The 24,369-nt window shown below is 39.2% G+C and overlaps 1 protein-coding gene across 1 annotated transcript in view; it reads left to right on the plus strand.

Annotated features, from left to right (window-relative positions):
- The window catches only part of DNAH11 (dynein axonemal heavy chain 11), a 357,421-nt gene that overhangs the window by 252,482 nt on the left and 80,570 nt on the right, over positions 1-24,369 (plus strand). Inside the window, exons 62-65 of the mRNA XM_012804394.2 lie at positions 3,555-3,693; positions 7,759-7,925; positions 15,207-15,442; positions 16,633-16,755. Of these exons, the coding sequence (XP_012659848.1) occupies positions 3,555-3,693; positions 7,759-7,925; positions 15,207-15,442; positions 16,633-16,755 (665 nt within the window). The remainder of the gene's footprint in view (positions 1-3,554; positions 3,694-7,758; positions 7,926-15,206; positions 15,443-16,632; positions 16,756-24,369) is intronic.

Raw genomic sequence — 24,369 nt, forward strand, 5'->3', positions numbered from 1 at the left:
GATTCCTAAAAGAGCTAGAGAAAGAGATGGTTAGAGACGTGAATGAGGAGCCGGGATGGAGCGATGTCATGGGGGAGGGGAAAGAAGGGATTTGGAGAGGAGTCATCCCCTGGGAGACACAGTAGAGGCTGGATAGCACAGTGGAGTCCAGCACAGGCTCCGTTCCAGCCCTGCACTTCCTGGCGCGTGGCCTTGAGTAACTGAGGCCGCTCTGAGTCTCTACTTTCCTCATCCGTAAAATGGAGAAATCCCTCATAGACTTACCGGACTGATCAAGTAAGTTAACACACACGGAGTACTTAGAATAGTGCCCGGCACATGCTAGCAGATCAAAAACTGTTAGTTGTTAAGTTATTGTTATTATTTACAAACCATGATTGGTAACTTGAGTGAATAAAAGTCATTTATGGGATTCATTGGTGTTCTTATCAGATCTGTTTCAGTCAAATGGTGATGCAGAACAAAAGAAAAAAGAAGTAAAAGTCAGGTCAACATAGATGGAGCAGAGAATGGGTGGTGAGAAAAGACAGACAAGAGAACAGTGTTTCAGGAATAAGGGGAAAGAGACACAAGTGAATATTAAGACCTCCTCCAAAAATATTTTAGAAACACAATCCTCTTATTTGTTTTAGAGTAAAATATCTTGATGGTTATGCATTTGCTTTAAGCTACTTTGTCTAGTAGATGTTTATACATTATGGTGTCTGTGTTTACTTGATTCCCTTCAAACTTCTGAACCTGTGTCACACAGGGAGTTAGTATAAGCTCAAGTCAACAACTAAACATTCCCGTGAAAGTAGCAGACTGTCAGCTTTCAGTAGGGTCGGGAGGCTGGTTCTTGTTTATACCAAAGTGGTACTTATCCTGGTGAACTGTCACTAATGCCAATGAGAGTTGCATGCCAAGAGCCAACTTTTACCTACATATTTGTCCTGAAGTTGATTATTTTCAGTGATGTGAAAAAATGGACCAAGCATGAATTCATGCTCCATTTGAAATAAACTCCAAGGATACTCGTACAGCAAGCTAACTTTTACCACGTGCCTGCCAAATGCTCTGTGCCATGTTGTACATGCATTAACACACATTTGAATCCACAGAAGCCCTATGAAGAAGATAGTGTCAGTAGTTGTCCCATTTTACAAATGAAACAATAGGAAGTTTATAGAAGGTGAATACCCAGCCCAAAGCCCCATGGCTAATAAGGGGCAGAGTGACTAGAACTGTTAAACCCCAAGCTCAATACTCTGAACCATCCTATACCATGTGTGATCTAACTGGGCCGCCCAGCAGTATTTCCTCTCTCTCTCCAGAGTTGCGACTTCTGCAGCATCTGTTGTGTTAAGTGCCTTCCATTACATTGATCCAGGAGTCAGCAGGTTTGGGCGCTAGGCCTTGCTCTGTCACATACTAGTTAGTGGAATTATAACAATCACTCACTGGATCTTTGTTTCCTCACCTGCAAATCAGGCTGAGACATTATCTGCCTCTCTCCTCTCATTCTTTAATATACATACAGTAGACTTTTTCAGAGACTATATGACATGTGATACCTCAATGGGTGGATTCCTACTGAACAGATTCCCTAAGCATCTAACAGTCTTCCACTAAATCAGACATTAAAGAGATTTGTACAAACTTTAAACAATGCCATTGTTTTCATTAGTGACTTTTTATTTTGGTGTATTGTTATTTTTCATAAAAATGAATTATTTATGTTAATATGAGTTTAGTATTATTTAAAAATAAATTTAATTCCTCAGTTTTAATTTTTAATACCATAAATATTGGTTGATAACATTTGCATAAACCAATTCCCTTTGGAGTTCTGAGACCAAAAATTTTGGAAATGCCTGGCTTACAGTGTTCTAGCATTATTATACGAATTATCAAAATGAATCCTTAAAGCCTCTGAGTTAGGTAACTTTTTTTTTTTTTATTGAGACATAGTCTCACTTTGTCACCCTTGGTAGAGTGCCATGGCAGCAACCTCAAACTCTTGGGCTCAAGCAATTCTCTTGCCTCAGCCTCCCTAGAAGCTGGGACTACAGGCACCCGCCACAGTGTCCAGCTATTTTTGTTTGTTTGTTTGTTTGTTTAGCAGGCCTGGGCTGAGTTCAAACCTACCAGCCCCGGTGCCTGTGGCTGGCACCCTAACCACTGAACTATGGGCACCCAGCCTAGGTAATAGTATTAATTGCAATTTACAGCAAAACTGAAGCACAGAGAGGGTAAGTAAACAGCCCAATTTAAATCTGCTTAGATGATAGCAGACTTTGAATATGAACCCAGACACCTGATACCAGAGTTCTGTGTGTTTCTATGTTTTATAAAACTATCGATACCTCTAAGAATCCAATATAGACTGATAATATTTATATTTCCATCTTATTTCTGATAATGCATAATCTCTCCAATTCTCATCGATTTGATGCTGATTTGCATATTAAACCTTAAGCCTTAGAGCAATATGCTTATGGCTTTATCAATGTAAATTAATTAATGATGAAATAACTGGGGCATTGGCAAATAGAGGCAGTCTCTAAATTATAAATAGGTTATGTTCTACAAGTGTGCTTACCTATATTAACGTTTTTTGGAACTGTACATGTATCTACAAAAGTAATGTTATAAATCTTACTTAGGATTGTAGGAACTTGAAGGTAGCAAGATACCGTAGTAAGAAGCCTCAAAAGAATTTGTTATCTTAGCCAGGACTTTTTGGCTATACGTGATACAAACCCATTCAAACTATGTTAGCCGACAAGGAGACCAAGATGACTCATGAAAGGTACAGGTCTAGTCTGTGGGTGATCCAGGAAATAAGAAACTGCCCTGATCTTCCCCTGGAATCTCTCTAAGGCTGTGTGACTTCTTACTTTGCTTTGCTTTCTACATCACTTTTATCCATTTTTCTTTTCCTAGGATGATTTTCTCTGTTTTTTCTGTGCCCCTGATAGGAGGTGGCACCCCTTTAAAAGGCTTTGGCCTTTCAAAACGTACATATCCTCCCAGGTCTTCCCATGCTAAAGACAATTGTTACCTCTGAGTTTCAATCCCAGATTGCCAGAAGAAAAAAAAATGTGCTTGGCTGGGGTGGATCTAAAGGGGCTCAGTTATTAACACCTTTCTTCATTGCCCGAAGCATGAAGCAAATGAGAAAAGAGTCAGTAGGTGAAGAACCAAAAGATCCCTCTTTTCATTGATAAAGTTGGTTTTGGAGGATGAGGCTTGGGTCTCATGAGGATGAGGGGGACAGTGCACCACAATGTGGTTGAGTTTTCATGGCACATCCTTCATCCTAGTAGCTCCCTGCATTCTGCCCAACAGAGAAAGAAGAAAAGACCATATGGTAAAGGTTATGGTGGAACAACGCACTTCTTGTCCCTGTATCCTTCTTCTTCCCTAAAACATGTATTTTACAGAGGCAAGGGTCAAAGGAAAGAAAGAGGTTTGTTTTATTTCCCTTAAGATAACAGATGTTTTCAGATGATTGTAATGTTTCTATTTTAATTAAAATATGACTCAGAAATTAATTTCAACTCTTAATTCAGGATCTGGATCGAAATCTGAGTAGACTCACAGCTTCATTTGAAAAAGCAATAGCTGAGAAAGTGCGGTGTCAAGAAGAGGTGAATCAAACCAGCAAGACTATTGAGCTGGCCAACAGGCTGGTCAAGGAACTTGAGGCAAGTGAAGTCTTTCCTTCCAAAATTCTGGCTAACACATTCAGATCACTTTTTTTGGATTTTATTATTATTTGCCATCAACAAGAACTCAATAGTTTTAACAACAAAGGAGAATATTTAATCATCATTCCCACTGAGGGTCTACGTTACCAAAAAGAAGCAATGACCAATGATGTGTTATTTAGCATAAAGCAACGAACTCACTATGACATCAGCCTCCTCTCAAACTAAAACAGAGGAAAGGCATATACTTTGCCAGAGTTTAGTTTTGTATCCACTTTGAACAGTTGCAAACCCATGGGGGTGTCTGTGTCAGACACATGTAAACAAACCGTGCCAGACACCCTTCCCCATCTGTGTGTGGCTTTATGACAATGGAGTACACCAGCTCTGGGTGGGTTAGCTACTTATTTTTTCCTTCATCCCTTCTTCCCTTCTTCCCTTTATTATCATTTTGTGAAATACTTTAAAAGCAAATAAAAAGCTTGGTTATTTTGAAAGATAGGTTATTAATATAAAACTCAGGACAGCTGCTAGATAACTGCTATTGAACTGTTGTCTGATCTTTTTAATACACATTTGCCATGAAATTCTACCAGGATACCATTCCTTTCAAGCTAAACCTAATTGATTTATGCTTTTGTTGTCATATCTTTTTATAGGTGAGTGAAATGCTAATATTAATAGTTATTCCATGAGATAAAGTTTTTAAAAAATAATTCTTATTAACTTTCTCCTGCTTGAACATGACTAGAAGAACATAGATCCTTTGACATCCGTACTCACTGATTTCATTTGCTCTCCCATGTGGCCTTAAACAGGTTTGGGCAAATCTCTGTACCTCTTCAACTTGGTTTTCTTGTCTCTAAAATAAGCATCATCACTTAGAAGTTTGTGATCATGCTCAAAAGACATAATGTATGTACAAGTGTTTCCTAACAATTGAGTGAATAACTCAATTTCAAAATGGGCAATGGATTTGAGTAGACATTTCTCCATAGAAGATATACACATGGCCCATAAGCACATGAAAGGATGCTTAATATCTTAGTTATTAGGGAAATGCAAATCAAAACCACAATGAGACACCATTTCGTGCTCACCAGGATGACTGTAATAAAAAATATGGACAATAACAGTATTGGCAAGCGTATACAGAAATTGTAATCTTTACACCTTGCTGGTTGGAATATAAAAATGGTTCTGCCTCTTTGGAAGACAGCTTGGCAGTTCCTCAAAATGTTAAATACGACATTACTGCATGACTCAGTCATTCCACTCATAGGTTCATACCCAGAAGAAATTAAGTGTTCACACCAAAGCTTGTATTCAAATGTTCATAGCAACAGTATTCATAATAGACAAAAATAGAAACAACCTATGTCCACTCACCCATGGATAAATAAAATGTAATAAATCCACACAGTGTAATATTATTCAGCCATCAAAAGGAATGAAGTACTGATCCATGCCACAACATGGATGAATCTTGACAATACCATCCCCCTGCATACAACCCTAAAGCTCTCTTTCTACTCGCTGCACTGTATTTTTTCATAGCATTCATCACCACCTGACACTGTTATAGTATATTGTATATCCAATGCACAAACAGGATTTTTAAAATCTTTTCCCCTCCTAAGTAGAATAGGAGTGTCTCAAGAACAGGAGCTTCATCTGTTCATGTGCTGCTTGTCCCAAATATATAGGCTAGTCCCCAGCAAGTCTTAGGCATCAATGGATATTTATTGAATGAATGAATGAATAGGTGAATTTGAGGACTTTCCTATGTTTTAAAGAAACAAACTCTAGAGCTCTTTGGAAACTCATTCTTCTTATGTCAGTTGAGAAATTTCACCAGTACTAGTATTGATACCTATTTCCATTTACAGTAGTAAGATTTAAACGGTTTCAAGTATTCACCATTTGTGAGGTCCCCAAGAGAAAGTGTCTTCCAATTAGATTATTTTTCTGGCCTAGTGATAGAATGTCTGGAAGTTTTATCAAGGTAAAACCAGGCCCTACCTGTGTCTCTAACATACAGTAATATTTCCAAAGGCTAAGGGTTTAGACAAGGAAAAGAAAAAAGAGATTGTATAATGTTCCTTAGGAAAAAAATATTTTTTTAAAGGATTAATTGAAGATGTCAGGTGTTTTCCTTTGAGGATAAATTCTTTCTGACTAGAACAGGAGACAGTTAACTTCTGAAAAACATCAAGACTGATGATTTTGTCTATATAGCATTGACCTGGAAGCTCGACCATTCAGACTAATAAATCAGGCAATTTATATTTAATCATTAACTAACTCCTGAGCTGAACAGCTGTTCAAAATTAGAAATGGGTCACCCCGGCCAGGATGACATTACAGGCAATCTATAATGCATTAGAATAAAATTATAGTGATTTTTAACTGTCTAGAAATTTATTACAGGACATGTTCCAACTCTTAAACCCTTGTTAGCCAGTGTCAGTAATGATTTATGTTACATGGGTGGTATGGTAAAATTATTGACGATTTCAATAGCCAGTAAGTCTATGTTTAGTAAATCTTCAAATTTCAAAGCTGTTTTGGGGAATGAGGTGGGTGCACTATATTGTTTATCATTTGTAAACCAAAAACAACAAAGATGGAGGGCAGGCAAATGAGAGATTTCTCTTGAAAATTAATGGATATATTGTCTGTGGCTGAGGAAGGAAAGTAATAAATTCTAGAAAGAGGGCTCAGAGCTAAAGTTCCTTAGCATTTAATTATATAGCTAACTGGGCGGGGGGGCGGGGGGGGTGTTTATCAAGCAAAGCAAGAAGACGATCTTAAAACAGATTTTTTTTCACATGCTAATTTCATGACCTCAGTGCTATGTGCTTTAAGATGGTTTAAAGGAATCTAGCATTCCAATCTGTTCTGATGTACATCATTTTTGTTTTTTGTGATCTGTCCTCCTTTGTGAGGAAACTTAAATGCCACAGATGTCTACTTTGCTTGTACGATCCAATTGTGGATTTTTTCTGTTTGGGTCCTATTAATTTGGATGTTCTTAGAATATTACATTATATTTTAGCATGCATTAAAACAAACGAGTGAACTACCCTGCAGTTCAGTCAATCCATACATGTTAGTTGCAGTTTTATTCAAATCCAATCTTAAGGGCTCTACATACTTAACCTGTAAATCAGATTTTAATGGCCATCCAACTAAAGATGAGGGCTTCAGTGGCATTCTTTGAGAATATTGTCTTCAGGCTGATTTCCATCTTTTTTTTTTTTTGAGACAGAGCCTCAAGCTGTAGCCCTGGGTAGGGTGCGTGGCATCATAGCTCACAGCAACCTCCAACTCCTGGGCTCAAGCGAGTCTCCTTCCTCTGCCTCCTAAGTAGCTAGGACCACAGGTGCCTGCCACAACGTCTGGCTTTTTTTTTTTGGTTGCAGCCATCGTTGTTTGGTGGGCCCGGGCTAGATTCGAACCCACCACCTTAGGTGTATGTGACTGGCACCTTAGCCACTTGAGCCACAGGTGCCGAGCCGTGATTTCCATCTTTTTACTTAGGTTATAGCTTTCTCCACAGATTATATTAGAAAAGTAACCTGAGTTGAGTAACTATCGGCCCTAGGCTTTAATTAATAGAATCTAAGATAGATGGTTTTATGTTTTAATTAATTAAGATGAGTGGCATTTGTCATTTTCCTTTGTCTATAATCAGCCCATCATCAGCTTATTAAAAACAAATAAATAGAAAGTTTGCCTAGGGCAGTGTAGGGAAAAATGGGAAGAATGGAGAATAAGCAGGCTAACGTTAATTAGAGAGCATAATTAGAGAGTTAGGGTATCCAGCGAGAAGGAGATGTTAAAGAACTGACATCTCACTGTAGTAAACTCCACTGAAGAAGTATGAGAACTTTATTTTGGTGCATTTCAAGCTCACGAATAATAGTCACGCCAACCAGTAACACGCTATTCCTTCTAGAGACTGCAGAAAGACTTAGGCATAAGTTGTACTGGACAGTAACGGCATTTGCTGAGTTGACGCTCACCCTGCAATTACGTCTGAGTCATTTTATCTTTCAGTCAGAGAAGATCCGCTGGGGTCAGTCTATTAAGGCCTTTGAAGCTCAAGAGAAGACGCTCTGCGGAGATGTCCTCCTCACTGCGGCATTTGTGTCTTACGTGGGATCCTTCACAAAGCAGTATCGCCAGGACCTGATGGACTGCAAGTGGGTTCCATTTCTTCAACAGAAGGTAAGCTCCGTTTCTTACCTGGTCAACGCATGGAACCAACCTACCGAAATTTCCGTAGTAAAGACCATGTACATTTTAGGTACTGTTGTACCCCTGGAACAATAACTGACTAGAAATCCTCCTGGGGGGATGGTTCTTGTGCGGTGCACAGTTTTTCTTATTTAATGATGGCTTCAAGCAGGAGATGGCAATGAATTGTGTAAATGATAAGAGCAGTGGTTGGAAAATTGCTTAAACAAAACCGATAACTGAAATCCAATTTGGATTTATCAATAATATGGCTTCTTGGCTAAACATTTTTTTAATACCACTTTCAAATGAAACATGCAGCATTTTGGCCTGGAGTGGTGGCTCATGCCTGTAATCCTAGCACTCTAGGAGGCTGAGGAGGGAGGGTTGCTTGAGCTTAGGAGTTCAAGAACAGCCCGAGCAAAAAAAGAGTGAGAACCTATCTCTACTAAAAATAGAAAATTGAGCTAGGTGTTGTGGCAAGTGCCTGTAGTCCCAGCTGCTTGGGTGACTGAGACAGGAGGTTCACTTGAACCTAGGAGTTTGAGGTTGCTCTGTGAGCTAGGCTAAGGCCATGGCACACTAGCCTGGAGAAAGAGTGAAACTCTGTCTCAAAAAAAAAAAAAAAGAAAGAAAAGAAAAGAAAGCAGCATTTTGTACTTAAGTATAAAAATAGCTTACCCTAAATTTGAAATTCAAACCCATTTGCAAAGTGGAATAATAGATTTGAAATCATTTAGTGTAAGATCCTTCTTGCATAAATGAGAAAATTCGACTCCACTCACATAGGATAGGAAATCAGACCTCCTGACTTGGCCGCTGCTTGCTCTGCGACACTGCCGTCACAACTGACTGAAACGCACTCTGAATTTACACATGCAGCCCTTTCTGGCATATTGGTGTGTTTAAAAACACCCTGAATATCTCTGTATATTAACGTTCCACATTGGGAACACATGCCTCTGTGCTTACAGTAGTTGTTTTTATGACCTAAGTACATGTTAGTGGAATTTTAAAAAATTAAATAAAATTAAATGTTTCAGGGAAAGCTCATTACTAAAGGCATCTCATCGTTCATCATTTACAAAGGAAAATCTTTTGGAACTAAATCATATAAGTTATGTTGTGTTAAGCCTTATTTTTATATTAAGCATTTCTTAAAGGAGATTGTATTACTCTCTGAAGTTATAATATATTGTTTCATTTATTCATTTATAATGGTTAACATCTATCCCTTAACCTAACTAGAATGTAAAATGCAGTAAAAATTTTGTTTTCTTCACTGCCGTATCTTAGAAAAGAGCCTGGAAGAGGGTAAAAGTGCAGTGCTTCTTTTCATCAAAATATAATAAATATGCCTTATAATTAACCCATGTAAAGTAGTAGGCGGGCTGTCCAGAAGGTATCTATCCAGTTCTGTTATCCCCACAGGAGTGGAGACAGCTTGTACTGTCTCACAGCAAGTGGGAAGTGAGAAGAGAGAGGTGAAAAAGTAGATTCTTCTCTTGGGAACTGGCCTGTGAAGGGAAGGAGATAGAGAGAGATGCCTTGTAGAGACAGGGGGCCAAGGGAGGGGTCTGTTTTCCCACTGCAGGTCAGTCTAGAGCATGTTTCCGTGCTGCAGAAGGAGAACTGAAATGGGAATTGCTGACGAGGAAAGGGGAAAGAGGTGCGATCCATCAAGAACTAGGAGGGTGAGGGCTGCAGAATGGGGAGAAGGGAATGGCCCTCAGGCAGGAGAAACAGGAGCCCTTTGACTCATTTGGGAGGGAAGGAGACAAACGCAGGCACAGCACAGATATTGACAGGAGGAAGCTGAGGCAGCCCACCTGCTGGGCCCTCTTCCCTCAAGGAAGCAGGAAAAGGCAGTGGCAGTTGGTCAAAGGTAAGAAAACCAGAATTAGGAAATTGGCTTTGAGGAGAGTGCTGAAAATGCTCAGAAACACCCTTGGAGGGCAGTAGGGGAATAGATGGTAAGTGTGGCCAAGCAGCTTTAAGAAACCCAAGATGTATTTGGGAAAGATGAATTTATGATCATAGAGCTTCCATCTGCAATACTCAAAGTCTGAGAGACAGAGAATATGAAATCCAATCAAATACAGAGTTTATAGGTAGACAAACCAGAAGGAAAAGAAGTCAGGGAAGGTCATGGGACCAGCAAAAGAACAATTTAAAAAACAGAAGGTTAAGTTTAGAGTACATAGAGATGTGAGTATAGCCAGAAGTTGAAATATAGTAAATATATTTCTAAAAAAAAAATTAAACCTAGAATTACCATATGATCCAGCCATTCTACTTCTGTGCTTATACCCCAAAGAAGTAAAAGTAGAAACTTAAAAAGGTATTTGTATACCCACATTCGTGGCAGCACCATTCACAGTAGCCAAAAGGTGGAAGCAACCCAAGTGGCCAAGGACAGAGAATATGTACGTTTTTAAATGTGCTACATACATACATTGGAATGTTATTCAGTCTTAAAACTGAAGGAAATTCTAGCACATGCCGCCATGCAGATGAACCTTGTTGACAGGATGCTCACTGAAATAAGCCAGGCACCAAAAGACAAATACTGCACGATTCTACTTTTATGAGGTCCCTGGAGTGGTCAAAATCAGAGAGGCAGCAGGTAGCACGGTGGTTCCCAGCTGCAGAGGGCAGAAGGAATGGAGAGTTCTTGTTTAGTACGTACAGAGTTTCAGTTTGGGAAGATGAAAAGATCCTGGAGGTAGATAATGGTGATAGCGGAATAGCAATGTGAATATACTAAAGGTCATTTGAGCTGTACACTTAACAACGTTTCAAACAGCGCATGTTATGTCATGTTTATTTTACTACAAGAACAAAATAAGGGCAATAAAGGCCTAGGTATCTTAATATTTGTTTAAATATTGTGTTTAAACATGTGAGAGAAGTATAGACAACCATGATCAGAAGATTGGGAATTGGAATCTTGAATTTCAATGGTAAAATAATTTCAGATTATTTCAAGGTCTGGGACAACATTTCTCATCAAAGGAAGAAGGTATTGTAGTGCTGTAAGAGAATGTAAAGGAAATGTATCGCTGTGACACAAAGGAGGTCAAGGCCAAAGAGTGGACTCATGATCCCTGTGGGCACTGAGGTTGCTGAGGATTGACAACACTCAGGAAGGCGGGAAGGGCCGGCCTACATCATTCATAAAATGAGGAGATACTTGGAGATACACGATGGACTGGCAGCTGGGCTCCCTGAATCTCTAAGATGGCTTCTTTTACTTTCTGAGACAGAATCTTGCAGGTTGCTCAGGCTAGAGTACTGTGGCATTAGATCACAGCCACCTCCAACTCTTGGGTTCAAGTGATCTTCCCCCTCAGCTTCCCAAGTAGGTGGGACTGCAGGCTCTTGCCTTGATGCCTGGGTAACTTTTCTATTTTTAGTGGAGATGGGGTCTTTCACTTGCTCAGGCTGGTCTTAAAGTCTGGAGCTCAGCCTCCCAGAGTGTTAGGATTAAGGCAGGAGCCGCTATGCCCAGCCGCTAAGATGACATTTTGACTTAGGATGGATGAACAATGGTTTGGGAGGACTAGAAAGAAGAATGGCAACTTTTCCCCACATCCATCTTTCAGTAATGGGGGTATTAAGAAAATGAACTGTCTCCACTTAGGAAAGCCCTCAGGTGGAGTGAGACCCTAGGACGGTGTAGGACGGTGGTTCTTGCACCCCAACCTCATGTTAAAATCACATGAGAGAGAACTTTCAAAATGCATTGACGCCACTTGAAGCTGGATCACTGGGGACAGGAGGTGTACCTGTTGTCAGCTTTTTAAAGCTCCCGTGTGATTCTGATATGCAACCTCGGGTTGAAAGCCACTGCCCTGATTTTGGTTGGACAAACAGGTAGAGAGACTGAGGGAATCTGGTGTAAAGGAGACTAGGATAATGAAGGGCATGTGGGAAGGACTGTAGCAAGTACACCCACAGGGGCGTGAGTTTGGTGGCTGAGACAGGGAGGAAACAGTTACACAGGGGGTTGGTCACTGAAAAGGGAGGGACTGTGGGCGTATGTGGCCATGAGAGTTCAAATTACACTGTTATTCAAAGGTGTTCCCACCCAAAGCTGTTGTCTGCTGAGCAGATAGATGGAGCCACAGGCAAGTTCAAGGCAGCCTTCCTACCCCACTCATTACTCTGACCTAGCAGTTTATAGACAGCAAATACACGAAGTTATAAGAGCCGTTAACCTTTCTAAGCCTCAGTGACCTAAGCAATAAAATAGAGAGATCTGCCTTGCCGAACTCTTATTTAAGTGAGCAAATGAAAAGAGGGAATATGCACACATAAATTTTGTGAGCATATAAAGTCTTACATAAATATTAGCTGCTAGGTTAGCGTAACACTGAAAGAAACTGGGAACGTTATCTCCACAGGAAAATTTCTTTTCTTAGAATGTGCCAGAATGTGTTCATTTTTTAGAGGACTCTGATATGCATTTGGTGTTAGGACTTATTTCACCTTGGCCCATGGCATCTGCCCCCAGCCTTCTCTTTTCTCTCGAGGAGATGTTCACTTTCTAAAGAGGGAGCCTCCTTTTTTCTCACAGCTCCACCTCTTAGTCGCATCCCAACTCACAGCACCCTGGGTACTGGTTAATGAAGCTCTGAAGTGGAGCCTTGGAGCTCGCTGTCTTTAGAAGCAGGCTGTGGATTTAAAGGGCTCCTTCTTTGTACTTAATTACCAAACTCATTTTCCATGCTGGAAATTCCTTCAAGAAATTTTATAAAGAAACATTAATGGGCTCGGCGCCAGCCACATACACCTAAGGTGGCGGGTCCGAATCCAGCCTGGGCCCGCCAAACAACTATGACAATTGCAACCAAAAAATAGCCAGGTGTTGTGGTGGGCACCTGTGGTCCCAGCTACTTAGGAGGCTGAGGCAGGAGACTCGCTTGAGCCCAGGAGTTGGAGGTTGCTGTGAGCTGTGATGCCACGGCACTCTACCCAGGGGGACAGCTTGAGGCTCTGTCTCAAAAAAAAAAAAAAAAGAAACATTAATGAAAAGAATATACACTGTTGTGTGTCACTTAACATTGGGGATACCTTCTGAGAAATGTGCCATTGGGTGATTTTGTCATTATTCAAACATCATAAAACATACTTAATACCTAGATGGTATAGCCTGTTACTTTTACACTACAAACCTGTACAGCATGTTACTATATCAAATACTGTAGGCAACTGTAACACAATGGTGAGTATTTGTGTATCTGAACACATCTAAACACTGAAAAGTACAGTTATATAAGATGAAAAATGGCATGCCTGAATAGGGCACTACCATGAATGCAGGTTACTGCACTAGAAGTTGCTCTGGGTGAGTCAGTGAGTGAGTGGGGAGTGAATGTCAAGGCCTAGGACATTCCTGTATGCTACTGTAGACATTAAAAATTCTGTACACTGATGCTAACTAAATTTATTTTAAAAATTAAATAATTGTGCCACAACCTTATGATGGCTGCAGTGTCAGACATTAGGAATTTTTCTACTCTATTGTACTCTTACGGGACCATGGTTGTATATGAAGTCCATTGTCAACTGAAACATTATACAGTGCATGGCTATACAGGAAATGAAGTTTATTTTCTCCAGCCTCTACTTAGATTAAAATTTGTTGTGGATATGAGGACTATGCTGTAACCATCAAAGATATTTTGATGGAAAAAATTTCTGTGGGTAGTCATGTAACTAGCTATTTGAACATAGTATATTTTTTAAAATCCTAAAAGATTTTTTCTAAAAATTTGAGTCTCTAAGTAGTCACAATATTTATGATATTCCTTAATGTGGGTTACCTCATTTATACCGAAGTTGGCTTTTATTTCCCCGATTAAACTGACCAGAAAACCAAGTGGGGACTAGTGTTCTGTTTGATTCCTGGCATGCCACTCTGCACAGAGCATGTGCTCAAACAATTCCATCTATTGATTTGGGATACAAGATCTGTAAATGCCCCCTTTAATTAGTCCTCTTACCTTCAGGAATAAAAGTTACGCGAAGTCTCTAATTGTTTCAAGCTGTTTGTATTCAGTAGAAAGTAAGAAATTATAGCCATGTAGCCTTTGCTAATAAAAGGATGCTTATTCTAAAAGATACCAAAATGCTTGTGTTTCTAAGGAAACTGTATGTCAGGTCAGATACCAAAACTTGCTCCTAGGACTAGGAGATAGGGTTTGATTCATTTTTAAGGGAACATTGCAGTCAGGAGCAATAGGACTATTATACCACTTATCCTATATTGATTACCACATTGCATTCTAGCCTTAAGGTGGAAATGCTTTCAGCATTTTGTTTGCTGAGACTCTGTGACCCGACAATAAGCCAAATTCCTCCCACTGATACAGCCTCCCTCCCTACTACAGGTAGGGTTCTTAGCGCACTTGCTCATGAGGCAGCTCTCTGAGGTAGCCGCCCTGCCAAGCCAGGGAATATTCTTTCCATTTTGTTGCTTCCAGAGGACGGTTCACATGTGCAGGAGGCACTCAGTAAAGGCTGGAGGACGGATGACTAAACAGATACATTGCTTAATGAATTCTTTTGCCACAATCTTTGTTGTTGTTGTTGTTGTCAGTTTGTTTTTTATAAAGACTGATCTTTATTCTTTAAAATAGATATCTTTGTCTCTCTCCTTATCTACCCCCAACCCCCACCTTAAAGGAGACAACTCCTCACTTCACAATGCAGGCAAGGCCATTTCCTGTCAGGTACAGGTCACGTTCTAAGTTCGGAGGGACCACTGAGAAGCTGGTGGAGTTCCAGTGAACTGAATACGTTTCACCAACCTATCCCAGAAAGAGAAGTCATCCCTTTACAGTCTTTGTATAGAAAGATAAGAAGTGCCTAAGCAAGGCACTCCATGGCTTATGTGGGGTGATTATTCCATGCACAAGTCAATTTCTGGTGTTCTTACTGTTGTCTGAATTACTCTCCCTTTGTTGGAATAGCTGTAGTTGTAAGTACAGGGCAGAGTCCCTCCAGTAAAGCCAGGTAGATGCAGTTAATAAGGCAGATGGTGAATCCCACAGTTGACAGAATTCAGAGATGTAAATATCGGGTTTATCAGGTCAAATTCTGTTTCACAGTGAGGGTTGCATTCGGCTTCCAAGAGTCCACGGTGAATTTGTGTGGGTTCCCTGGAGTCATTTCTCCTGGGCTTTGTTATCCCATTTTCTTATCTGGCATGCCAACTCTTTCCTGTCTGCCAGTCACAGTTGATTGCATTCTGCTCTGATTTTAAAGGTTTCCATTCCGATAACCAAAGGCCTGGACTTGGTCTCCATGTTGACGGATGACGCTATGGTTGCCGCCTGGAACAATGAAGGGCTGCCCAGTGACAGAATGTCCACCGAAAACGCCACCATCCTCACGCACTGTGAGCGCTGGCCCTTGATGATAGATCCCCAGCAGCAGGGAATTAAGTGGATCAAGAACAAGTACGGACCTGACCTGAAAGTCACACATTTGGGCCAGAAAGGGTACGTGAAATTTGAAGGGACAGGCATTCTGTTTAGCTGCTGTGACGTGGGTCGGATTGTTAGAGAGGCCTGGCGTTTGTTAGACCTCTCTGCCACTTTGCAATATTAGTTTGGTGCTGTTTGTTTGTCTGCCTGCCCATGTTTCACATAAAATGTCTCTGTTGAAAAGGCATTTATGTTGGGCAGCAGCCAATTATCTGAAGAAGAAACCAGATTGAAAGTTAGAACAAACATTGTGTCTCAGAGGAACAAATATGTAAATCCCCTAAGACCGAGAATGGAAATATGATATATTATATTCTTTTTCTGGAGTGTTTGTGTGGTGACACAATAATTGCCAACTACACTGCAGGCTTAATGATGTTTACAGTTGTATTCCTAAATACATGCTCAGCCTATAATAGGATCTTAACATGGCTACAAGTCCCAGTATTGGATCCCTGAGACAATACAATTTCTTAGTCAGGTTTTTACATGTCAGTTGGCAACTGAGTCTACTCTGAGACTTTCTGTCACTTAGGCCCTCATGACCAAACTGCCTTATTAGAAAGTCATCTCGTCAGTTCATGTTGAATAAATTATTTCAGCCCTACCAGTATTTCACTTATCCCTTCCACATTCTTTCCCCATGTAAAGCAAAATAAGAAATTTCTGTCATTGTATAGATAAATATCGTCCTCTCTTATCTGAGTACTTGGAGAAAATTATTTTTGGTGGGGAGAGAATTTTTTAGAGAATAAGATTAAAATAAGATGATAGCTCATCACTTTCAATGACTAAACTTAAAAGATTTAAAAACTGAAAGTTTGATAAAACCACTAAGCAATGAACACAATTTGAATTTTTGTTGAAAAAGAACTTAGCAAATGAATTTAGATTTATAAAATTTAGGTTAGTTACGCTTATTTCAGCCATGGTTGTTAAAAGCAGCTAATAAACACGTGGACTTATTAGTTTAAACTATTGAATTTTACTTTGAAAATAGGACTAGAATTTATCTCAAAATCTGATCTTTAATCTCTTTGTAATCCAGCTAAAGGAGAGTACCATGTTATAAAATAGTTTTCTCCAAGTTATTTTTTCCCCTTCAAAATATCTACATGAAATATAGCTTAATCATATAAATAATTTTGAACATTTTCCCTGTGCTTATTTATATTTTATTCCTTCGATTGTGACTGAAACTTAAGGTTTTTAAATACCATTGAAACTGCTTTGGCCTCTGGTGATGTCGTCTTAATTGAAAACCTTGAGGAAACGATTGATCCAGTTCTTGATCCACTGCTTGGCAGAAACACAATTAAAAAGGGAAAGTAAGTATTCTTGAATTTTTAACATGTATTTTGTGCTAAGTGAGTTTCAGCAGCAGCATCTATTTCTTAGCCTTGTAATCAATCACAATCTATTAAAATCTTGTTGGTATTTTTGAGTTCCATTCCAGGCGCCTACACTCGGAAACCAAAGCAGCCTCAACGTGATACAGATTTCTAGACTATTTGTTTGGTGCATTTAGATTTGTTTTACCCAATTCCTGACTTATAAAACCAAAAAATGCACTGTTACAGATTTTATGACAGAATAGTTGCTCCTTTGAAAATTTATATGGATGTTTCTGTAAAATAACTTTAGTAATTCACAAAACACTTAGAGCGTAGTTGCCTATCTCTGTATCACTCATATCCCTGTTTACTTAATATTTTTCTTTAAATTCTAAATACATTCACTACTTTTTAAAATCAGCGCCTCCATAGTTATAACCTCCACAAAATCATAGGTTGATTGTGCTAACTCTAATTTTTTTTTTAGTATACTTAAAACATATCTACCCATTCAAAAAAGGGAGTTCATTAGTGGATCCCTGAGACCATGCCTTATACCACAGTGCAGGATTATCAGCAGCAGGGAGCCCTCCCTAATCCTGCCTTTGTGATTGTCCCAGTGGCCACCATTCTCCTTGGGGTACTACAGTTTCCAGAACATTCTCAGGGTCCTTGAAGCCATTTCTATGGAGTCACACTTTTCTATAAATGTATGAAAGGTCAGAGGCAGCAATTGAGTCTCTAATCAAGACTGGGTGGGCCCGGGAGAGACGGGCATTATAAAGGCTCCTTACACCTCTTCGCTCAACAAACATCTCTCACCAGACTTACTTACTGGAGTATCTCTTGTCTTTGTTTCTTTCTTCACGGAGGTATAATTTCAGAACTTAGCCCTGATTTTCCTTAACACCCACTCTTTACCTCTAAGATATCTGTTTTCTTTTTACCACCAGCTTATTCTGTCAATTTTAAGTGGAAATAGGCCTGCTGAAGGGTGTCTAACTTCTTCATCTCTAACCAATTAGTATAGTATTTATTTTGCAACTCGCCAAGTAAATCCACTTAGAGTGACTGACAACTTGTAATTGTTTAATAAACCAAAATTTATCCAGACACACATTTAGAACAATCTAATAAGCCACTCGACAAATTGCAATTCTTAACATAAATATAATTGTAGCTGTGTCTGATGTGTTAACAATATAGTGTAAAATCTCGAATGTCACTAAAATGAAATCCTGGTTATTAAGGTTCTGACTCTATTATGAAGACCTAAAATTTTTGTCAGTGAAATGCATATTCTCTGAGTTTTAACTGAGACTGTCAGTAGCACAATTTAGGTGTAAGAAATTTGATGACTCTCATTACATATCTATTTGGGTAATCTAAAATTCCCCAAAACTAAAAAATTAGAGTCGTGATTTTCTCCTCAATATGGATATAGTTAAGTATCAACGAGGACTCCAGTGTCTTTGATTTTAGCCATAAATTTTATATAGAACTTTAACTCTTTATCACAAACTATCAGGCTAGAACAATTTATTCCAAATTCATAATATTTACTGAATATGTACTCTTCTGTTAGGCCTTACAAGACTCATCATATCATTTTACTATTTTTAAAGGGTCAAGAAAATTTGAAATGATCTGTAAGAATATAAAAAATGATATTGATTTCATACAGCTATTACCATAGTCATCCTGACTCCTAAATTCTCATGTGTGGGAATAACTACTTATTTGAGAATGAATTTTAAATCTGTATCTCCACTTCCCTCTTCCATGCAGATGTTTTTAGAGTGTCTTTACGCAGATAATATATGTACTAGTAGAATCCTTATAAATCCTGTCAGTCATTGAGTAAACCTTCTTTGAGCTACTGCTGTCTGAAGGTACTAACTGCAGATTTAAAGTGTGATAAGGTACAGACCCCGAACTTAAGGAAGTTACATTTCCTTAGGGGGACACAGATCTATCAAAAGCAAAGCAGAGCCACTGGTGTGGTAATAGCAGCCTAAGAGGGAGGGAGTTGTCACTTCCACAGTAGAGACTTGAAAAGGCTTTCTGGGAAAAGTTACATTTGATTATCTTTATATTTAATGCAAAGATTAAAAGATAAGTATGCATTTCCCTGTGAGGTAGAAAAATGAGAGAAGAGAATCCTGGACAGAGAGCCATGATACTAAAACAGAACACATGGGACAACCCAACAGCTTTGGGAATGGCAAATAGAATCCCAATGGGTGATGGGAGTGTGGGGTAGGGAGAAGAGAGGTGATGTGAACTGGGAGAGATGAGATTGAACAAGAGAGCAGGACCTAGAGCATGGACTTCCTTGGTTGACCTTTTCCTATAGGTCGGTCATTTCTCACCCTCCCTAAACACACTCAAGGGGCCTGTTCCTACCAGTTACACTAGTTGACAGTAGCAATGGTTTTGACTAAAGCGCCATGCCTTCCTGGACTCCGTATTTTCATTAGAGAATCATGAGCATAAGTCACTAGGGAAGCTAGAAAGGAGTCGTAAGCATACCGGAAGTAATGTGATCAGATTTACATTTCTGAAAGATCACACTGTCAGCAACGTGAAGCCTCGACTGACGGGGCTTGGACCCAGAGCCAGAGTCGGGTTCACAATGATCACAGTAATGCAATCGAGGACATGATGTGAGCCTTTCAAACTAAAGCAGTGACAGCGGAGATAGAGCAGAGGACAAACCAAAGAGAGGGTTAACATCCTCGGTTCCTGGTCATTACTCGGACATTATTGCTGGGGAATAAGGGAGAGTTAAGGGTGATTTCTCGTTTTCTGCCACATAGATGATGATGTGATTTATGGAGAGATGTGTTCGAAGATTAGGAGTAAGTGTAGGGGAAAAGGCGATGATTTCTCTTATTGGATTGAGGAACTACTATAACACTTGCGCCTAAAGTAGGGTGACCAGATTTTAACATTGGTAAAGCAGGACAACACAGGGTAAAGCGGGGCGGGGCAGGGGGCGGGGTGGGGCGGGGCAGGCAGGGCCTGACAAAAATGCAAACTTTGATAAGCAGTTCTCGAAAATGACTTCTCAACAATTATTTGTTATTATTACAGTCTAACATTATAAAATTAACAAAAATAATAGAAAACTCATATCCTGGCAAAATAGCCACATGGCAGCCAAAAACTGTATATTCCCTTCCTGTTCGTGCATTCTTTCCAAAAATCGGGACTTTTTTAAAACACTGCGGGACACGGGACAAATTGTTCAAAAGCTGGACCGTCTGGTCACCCATGGGCGTGAGAGAAGGAGATCTTGGCTGAACATGGAGACTGAGAACCATCGGCCTAGAGAAGCAGCCGAGCTCTCCCACTGTGATTGTCTACAGAGGGGGAGGCTGCAAGGGTGAAAGAGTGGAGGTATCTTTTCCTCAGATGAGAAAGTGGGAACCGAGAAAACTTAATTCCTCCTTGATGCCTTATACCTACATGAAGTTTATTACCTGAAAACCTAGTTTCTTGCCCAGCTTTTTCAATAAATAGGCATTACCATCTTTCAGTAGTGGTCCTGTGAGTGCTACTTTGCCAGTCGGACGCTTCCTCCTCCACTTCTTTGATTCAGTTTTTACTAAACCTGATTATTTTCCCATCGTGTTTTGGAATCTTTCCCATCTGTGCTTTTTGTATCTACTCCTTCCAGTCCCTCATGCTGACTGAAGTTCCTCATCCTTTCTCCAGTCACTCTTTTCCAACCCAGACAGCCACGAAAATGATCTTTTTTTTTTTTTTTTTTTGTTTGGCAGGTTTGGCGGGGCTGGGTTTGAACCTGCCACCTCCAGCATATAGGGCCGGTGCCCTACTCCTTTGAGCCACAGGCGCCACCTAATGATCTTTTAATAACATTGTTTCTATCATCCTCCCCTTCTCCGGGGCACGTTAAGACTTCTCAGCTCATTGCCTGTAACACAGTAGTTACCAAGGCTGGTGGGTTCAGGCCCAGCCCAGGCCAGCTAAACAACAATGACAACTGGAACAAGAAAATAGCCAGGCATTGTGGCAGGCATCTGTAGTCCTAGCTACTTGGGAGGCTGAGGCAAGAGAATTGCTTAAGCCCAAGAGTTTGAGGTTGCTGTGATCTGTGATGCCATAGCACTCTACCAAGGGCAACATAGTAAGACTCTGTTTAAATAATAATAATGATAATAAATTCTCTATTGCCTTTTACATGAATTCAATTGAAGCTTTTCTTTCGAGCCTACGATATGCTTTCCTTGTTTGGTACTTCTAATTTCCTTTTAGCAGTCTCATTTTTTCATTACTTCTTCACCCAGGCAATCCCTGCCTCTATGATGTGCTGGTTTACTTAACTGTTTTTTCAAAAATCTCAAATTCCCTTTATGTAGGATTTAGCTCAATTGGAGTTAAATGTTAAAACCAAACAAATTTTAATTACCCATATTTAATGCTTCTTACATACGGTGCATTCTATCCTGTGTCATTTTGCCATTTTTTTCTCCCCCTTATAATATGGTTTTTTTTTTAACTTTATACATATCCTTAATTGATGACAAGTTCTTTATGGGTAAGAATCATATATTATATGCCTTTTAAAAGATAGTTAACCAAGATAAAAACAGATTAATAAAAACATAGACTATTTTTTGTACTATAGTAGATTAGATAAATGAATACTGGAAAAACAACTAAATGTTTCAGTTAAAATGTTAAAAATACCTTTTGAAATGTATCAACTGAGTTGTCAAAAAGGAAAATGTAATTCAAGAGCAGAAACTTGGAGAGACAAGGAGTAACAAAGCTGATTTTGTTCCTGAAAGTACTTGCTGAAACCTGATGACCTTGGGTTCTATTTTGATGGATACACAACGCTTGGACAAGCCTAGGGCCTATTCAGGGTACACAGTCTATTAAGAGATTATTTATATATAGCTAGAGGATACACCTTTAAGGGTAAAGATGTTAAAAATTAATAAGCAAAACCCAATTATGTGCCAAGGAAATTTATCTTTTTCTGTGTTGGCACCAGAAAGAGGCAGAAAAGTATCCTCTAAGAATTTCTAACCATAAACCATTCCTTGTATGAGCATAGTGGATGAATTTTTACTATTTATACCCCCCTAAAAACCTCATATCAGTTACATATTTTAAAATGGCTTCGTGTTGATCATACTCCAATGAATTTGGCAGAAGCAAATAAAAATCTTGTCTGGAATAATCATAAATCCAGACCTTACAGGATTGCCTAAGATAGAATTCCAGAACAAATAAACTCACAGGCAAAAATCATGAAGGAAGCAAGAGCATGAGCAAGAGCCAATAGAATAGAATCTTTCCTCATGGCTGTTTTATTTTATATGTTCTTTGTTTTTGTTTTTTTGCAGTTTTTGGCTGAGGCCAGGTTTGAACCCACCACCTCTGGTATATGGGGCCGGAGCCCTACTCCTTGAGCCACAGGCTCCACCCCTTATATGTCTTTTATTGTTAATAAGAATGTGCTTATTAGTCACCATCCCCCCTTGCATGAATTGTTTGTTGTTTACCTTTGCTCATTTTTTTCTGTTTCTCATCGCTTGTTTTAATTCCTTAATCTTTTTCTTCCATTCATTGTACTTCTTATCGTTTTCAAGCATGATTTTGAATTCATTATTTCTTTAAACGTGTATCTTTCCATCATTTCCATTAGACTTGGCATGGGAAGAAAGATGACTACAATGTTCAACCCCTGGTCTTGAACCAGGTATATGTACGTTTTCAAGAGAGGCGTTTAGGACTGTAAGGTGGAACTTATACACTAGGTTCTTCTCAGAAAAGAGAGTTGGAACAGAATAAGGTGAAACTCAAGTCACAGCTTAGGCTACCATGTTGTAGTTTAGTGGTTTTAGGTAAGTTGTTTAGCCTGTTTTTTGAGTATAAGGGCTGTTTGTTTGTTTACTAGACAGGGCCCTGCTTGTCACCTGGGCATAGTAGATCTGTCATAGCTCACTGGAACCCTATACTCCTGGGCTCAAGGCAGCCTCCTGCCTCAGCCTCCCAAATAGCTGAGACTACAGGTGGGAGCCACCATGCCTAGCTAATTTTTTTTTAGTTTTTGTAGAGACAGGGCCTCAAGGCTGGTCTTGAACTCCTGGCCTCAAGCAATTCTGCTTCAACTTCTCTAAGTGCTGGAATTACAGACCTGAGGCACTGTACCTGGCCGTGTGTTTAAGTTTTCTTGTCTGATAAGGAAAGAAAAAGAACCCAGTGCACTTTTGTTTTCAATATATATTATATCTCCTGAATAACTAGCTAATAATAGGGGTGAAATGTAGGGGATTGGAAATATGGTCCAGACACAAAGCCAGAACCCTGAGGAAAAGCTTACTTTGGGGAAGTGTGAGCAGACCAGAAAGCAGAGAAGCAGTGAACCTTGTACTTCATTGTTCTGTTCTCTTCATTCTACGTGACATTATCTGGGTGATTACAAATATGTTTTCCTTTTGTTGTACAGACAAGTTAGCATTGAAAACAAGGAAGAGAAGGGAAAACAGCCCACAGGGCTTGTAGAGCTGGTGCATTCACCCAGAATGTCTTTATTCAGCCATATCCTCAAATGCAGGTGGGAGGACACTTTCATGCTCCCGTGAGAAAGTCCTGTTCCTTAGAAAGTTTTCCGCTATTAATAATGTTTTTGTTTATTTTAGCTCTGTTTGCTTTGGGAGCCTTTTTTATAAAAAAAGTATTAGTTTATTCTCCCTAGTAATGAATGTCTGAGAAATACTTGTGATAGATATAGCATAGTCCAAAAGTTGAAGTTCATTAATAATTGGAATGTTGTGGAGTATGTAGTAATGAATACTAATTACTCCTTTCACGTCTGACAGCTCCCTGTAGACCAATACATCAGACCAGACTTTAATTTGGTTCGAGTAATGGTTTCATCAATAGCACATTAAATCTGTGTTTGAGAAGATATACCGTTGAACCTGACCCACGGAGTGGGTACCACTGTCATAAAATGGCCATTGGCTGACAACAGCTGGGTAATTACAAATAATTAAATCCACCAAACTCTGGACAATCCTAATTTTAAATAAAATATATCTTATTGTATCAATCGACAGAAAACGTATCTGGAAAGATTTATCAACATGTAATTTTTCAAAAGCAATTTTAATGGCTTATATATTAGAGAAGTTGCTGATCTGTGAGGCACCTTCATAAAATTATATCTCTTTAATCCTTCAAATCCCACCAAATATTGAAATAATTTTTGAACTTTAATCTTAGGTAAAGTAACTTTACTGCTAGATGCATTTCAGCTTGTTTCTGAGCAGATAAACATTTTTTTAAAAAGACATTTTACACTTCATTCTATTTTTGCTTTTCATACAATGATTCTTTTAACAATAGTCTTTAAGTAGCATGCCCAAGAAAAGAACTTAAAATTGGCTAATAGAAATAATTATGATATAATTTTTTATTTTTATAGAAAAAGCATAGTAGGAGAGAGGCAGCATTTTATAGTTATTTATTGTATAATGACTAGGTTTCCTGAAAGTTATGCTAAGATTAATAAGAAGAATTGCTTTCAGTTAGCAAGTTTTTACTTTTGTTTTTGTTTTGTCTTAT

Source organism: Otolemur garnettii, unplaced genomic scaffold (genome assembly GCF_000181295.1).
Source record: "Otolemur garnettii isolate 467f Iridium unplaced genomic scaffold, OtoGar3 scaffold00028, whole genome shotgun sequence".
NCBI classification, from domain to species: domain Eukaryota; kingdom Metazoa; phylum Chordata; class Mammalia; order Primates; family Galagidae; genus Otolemur; species Otolemur garnettii.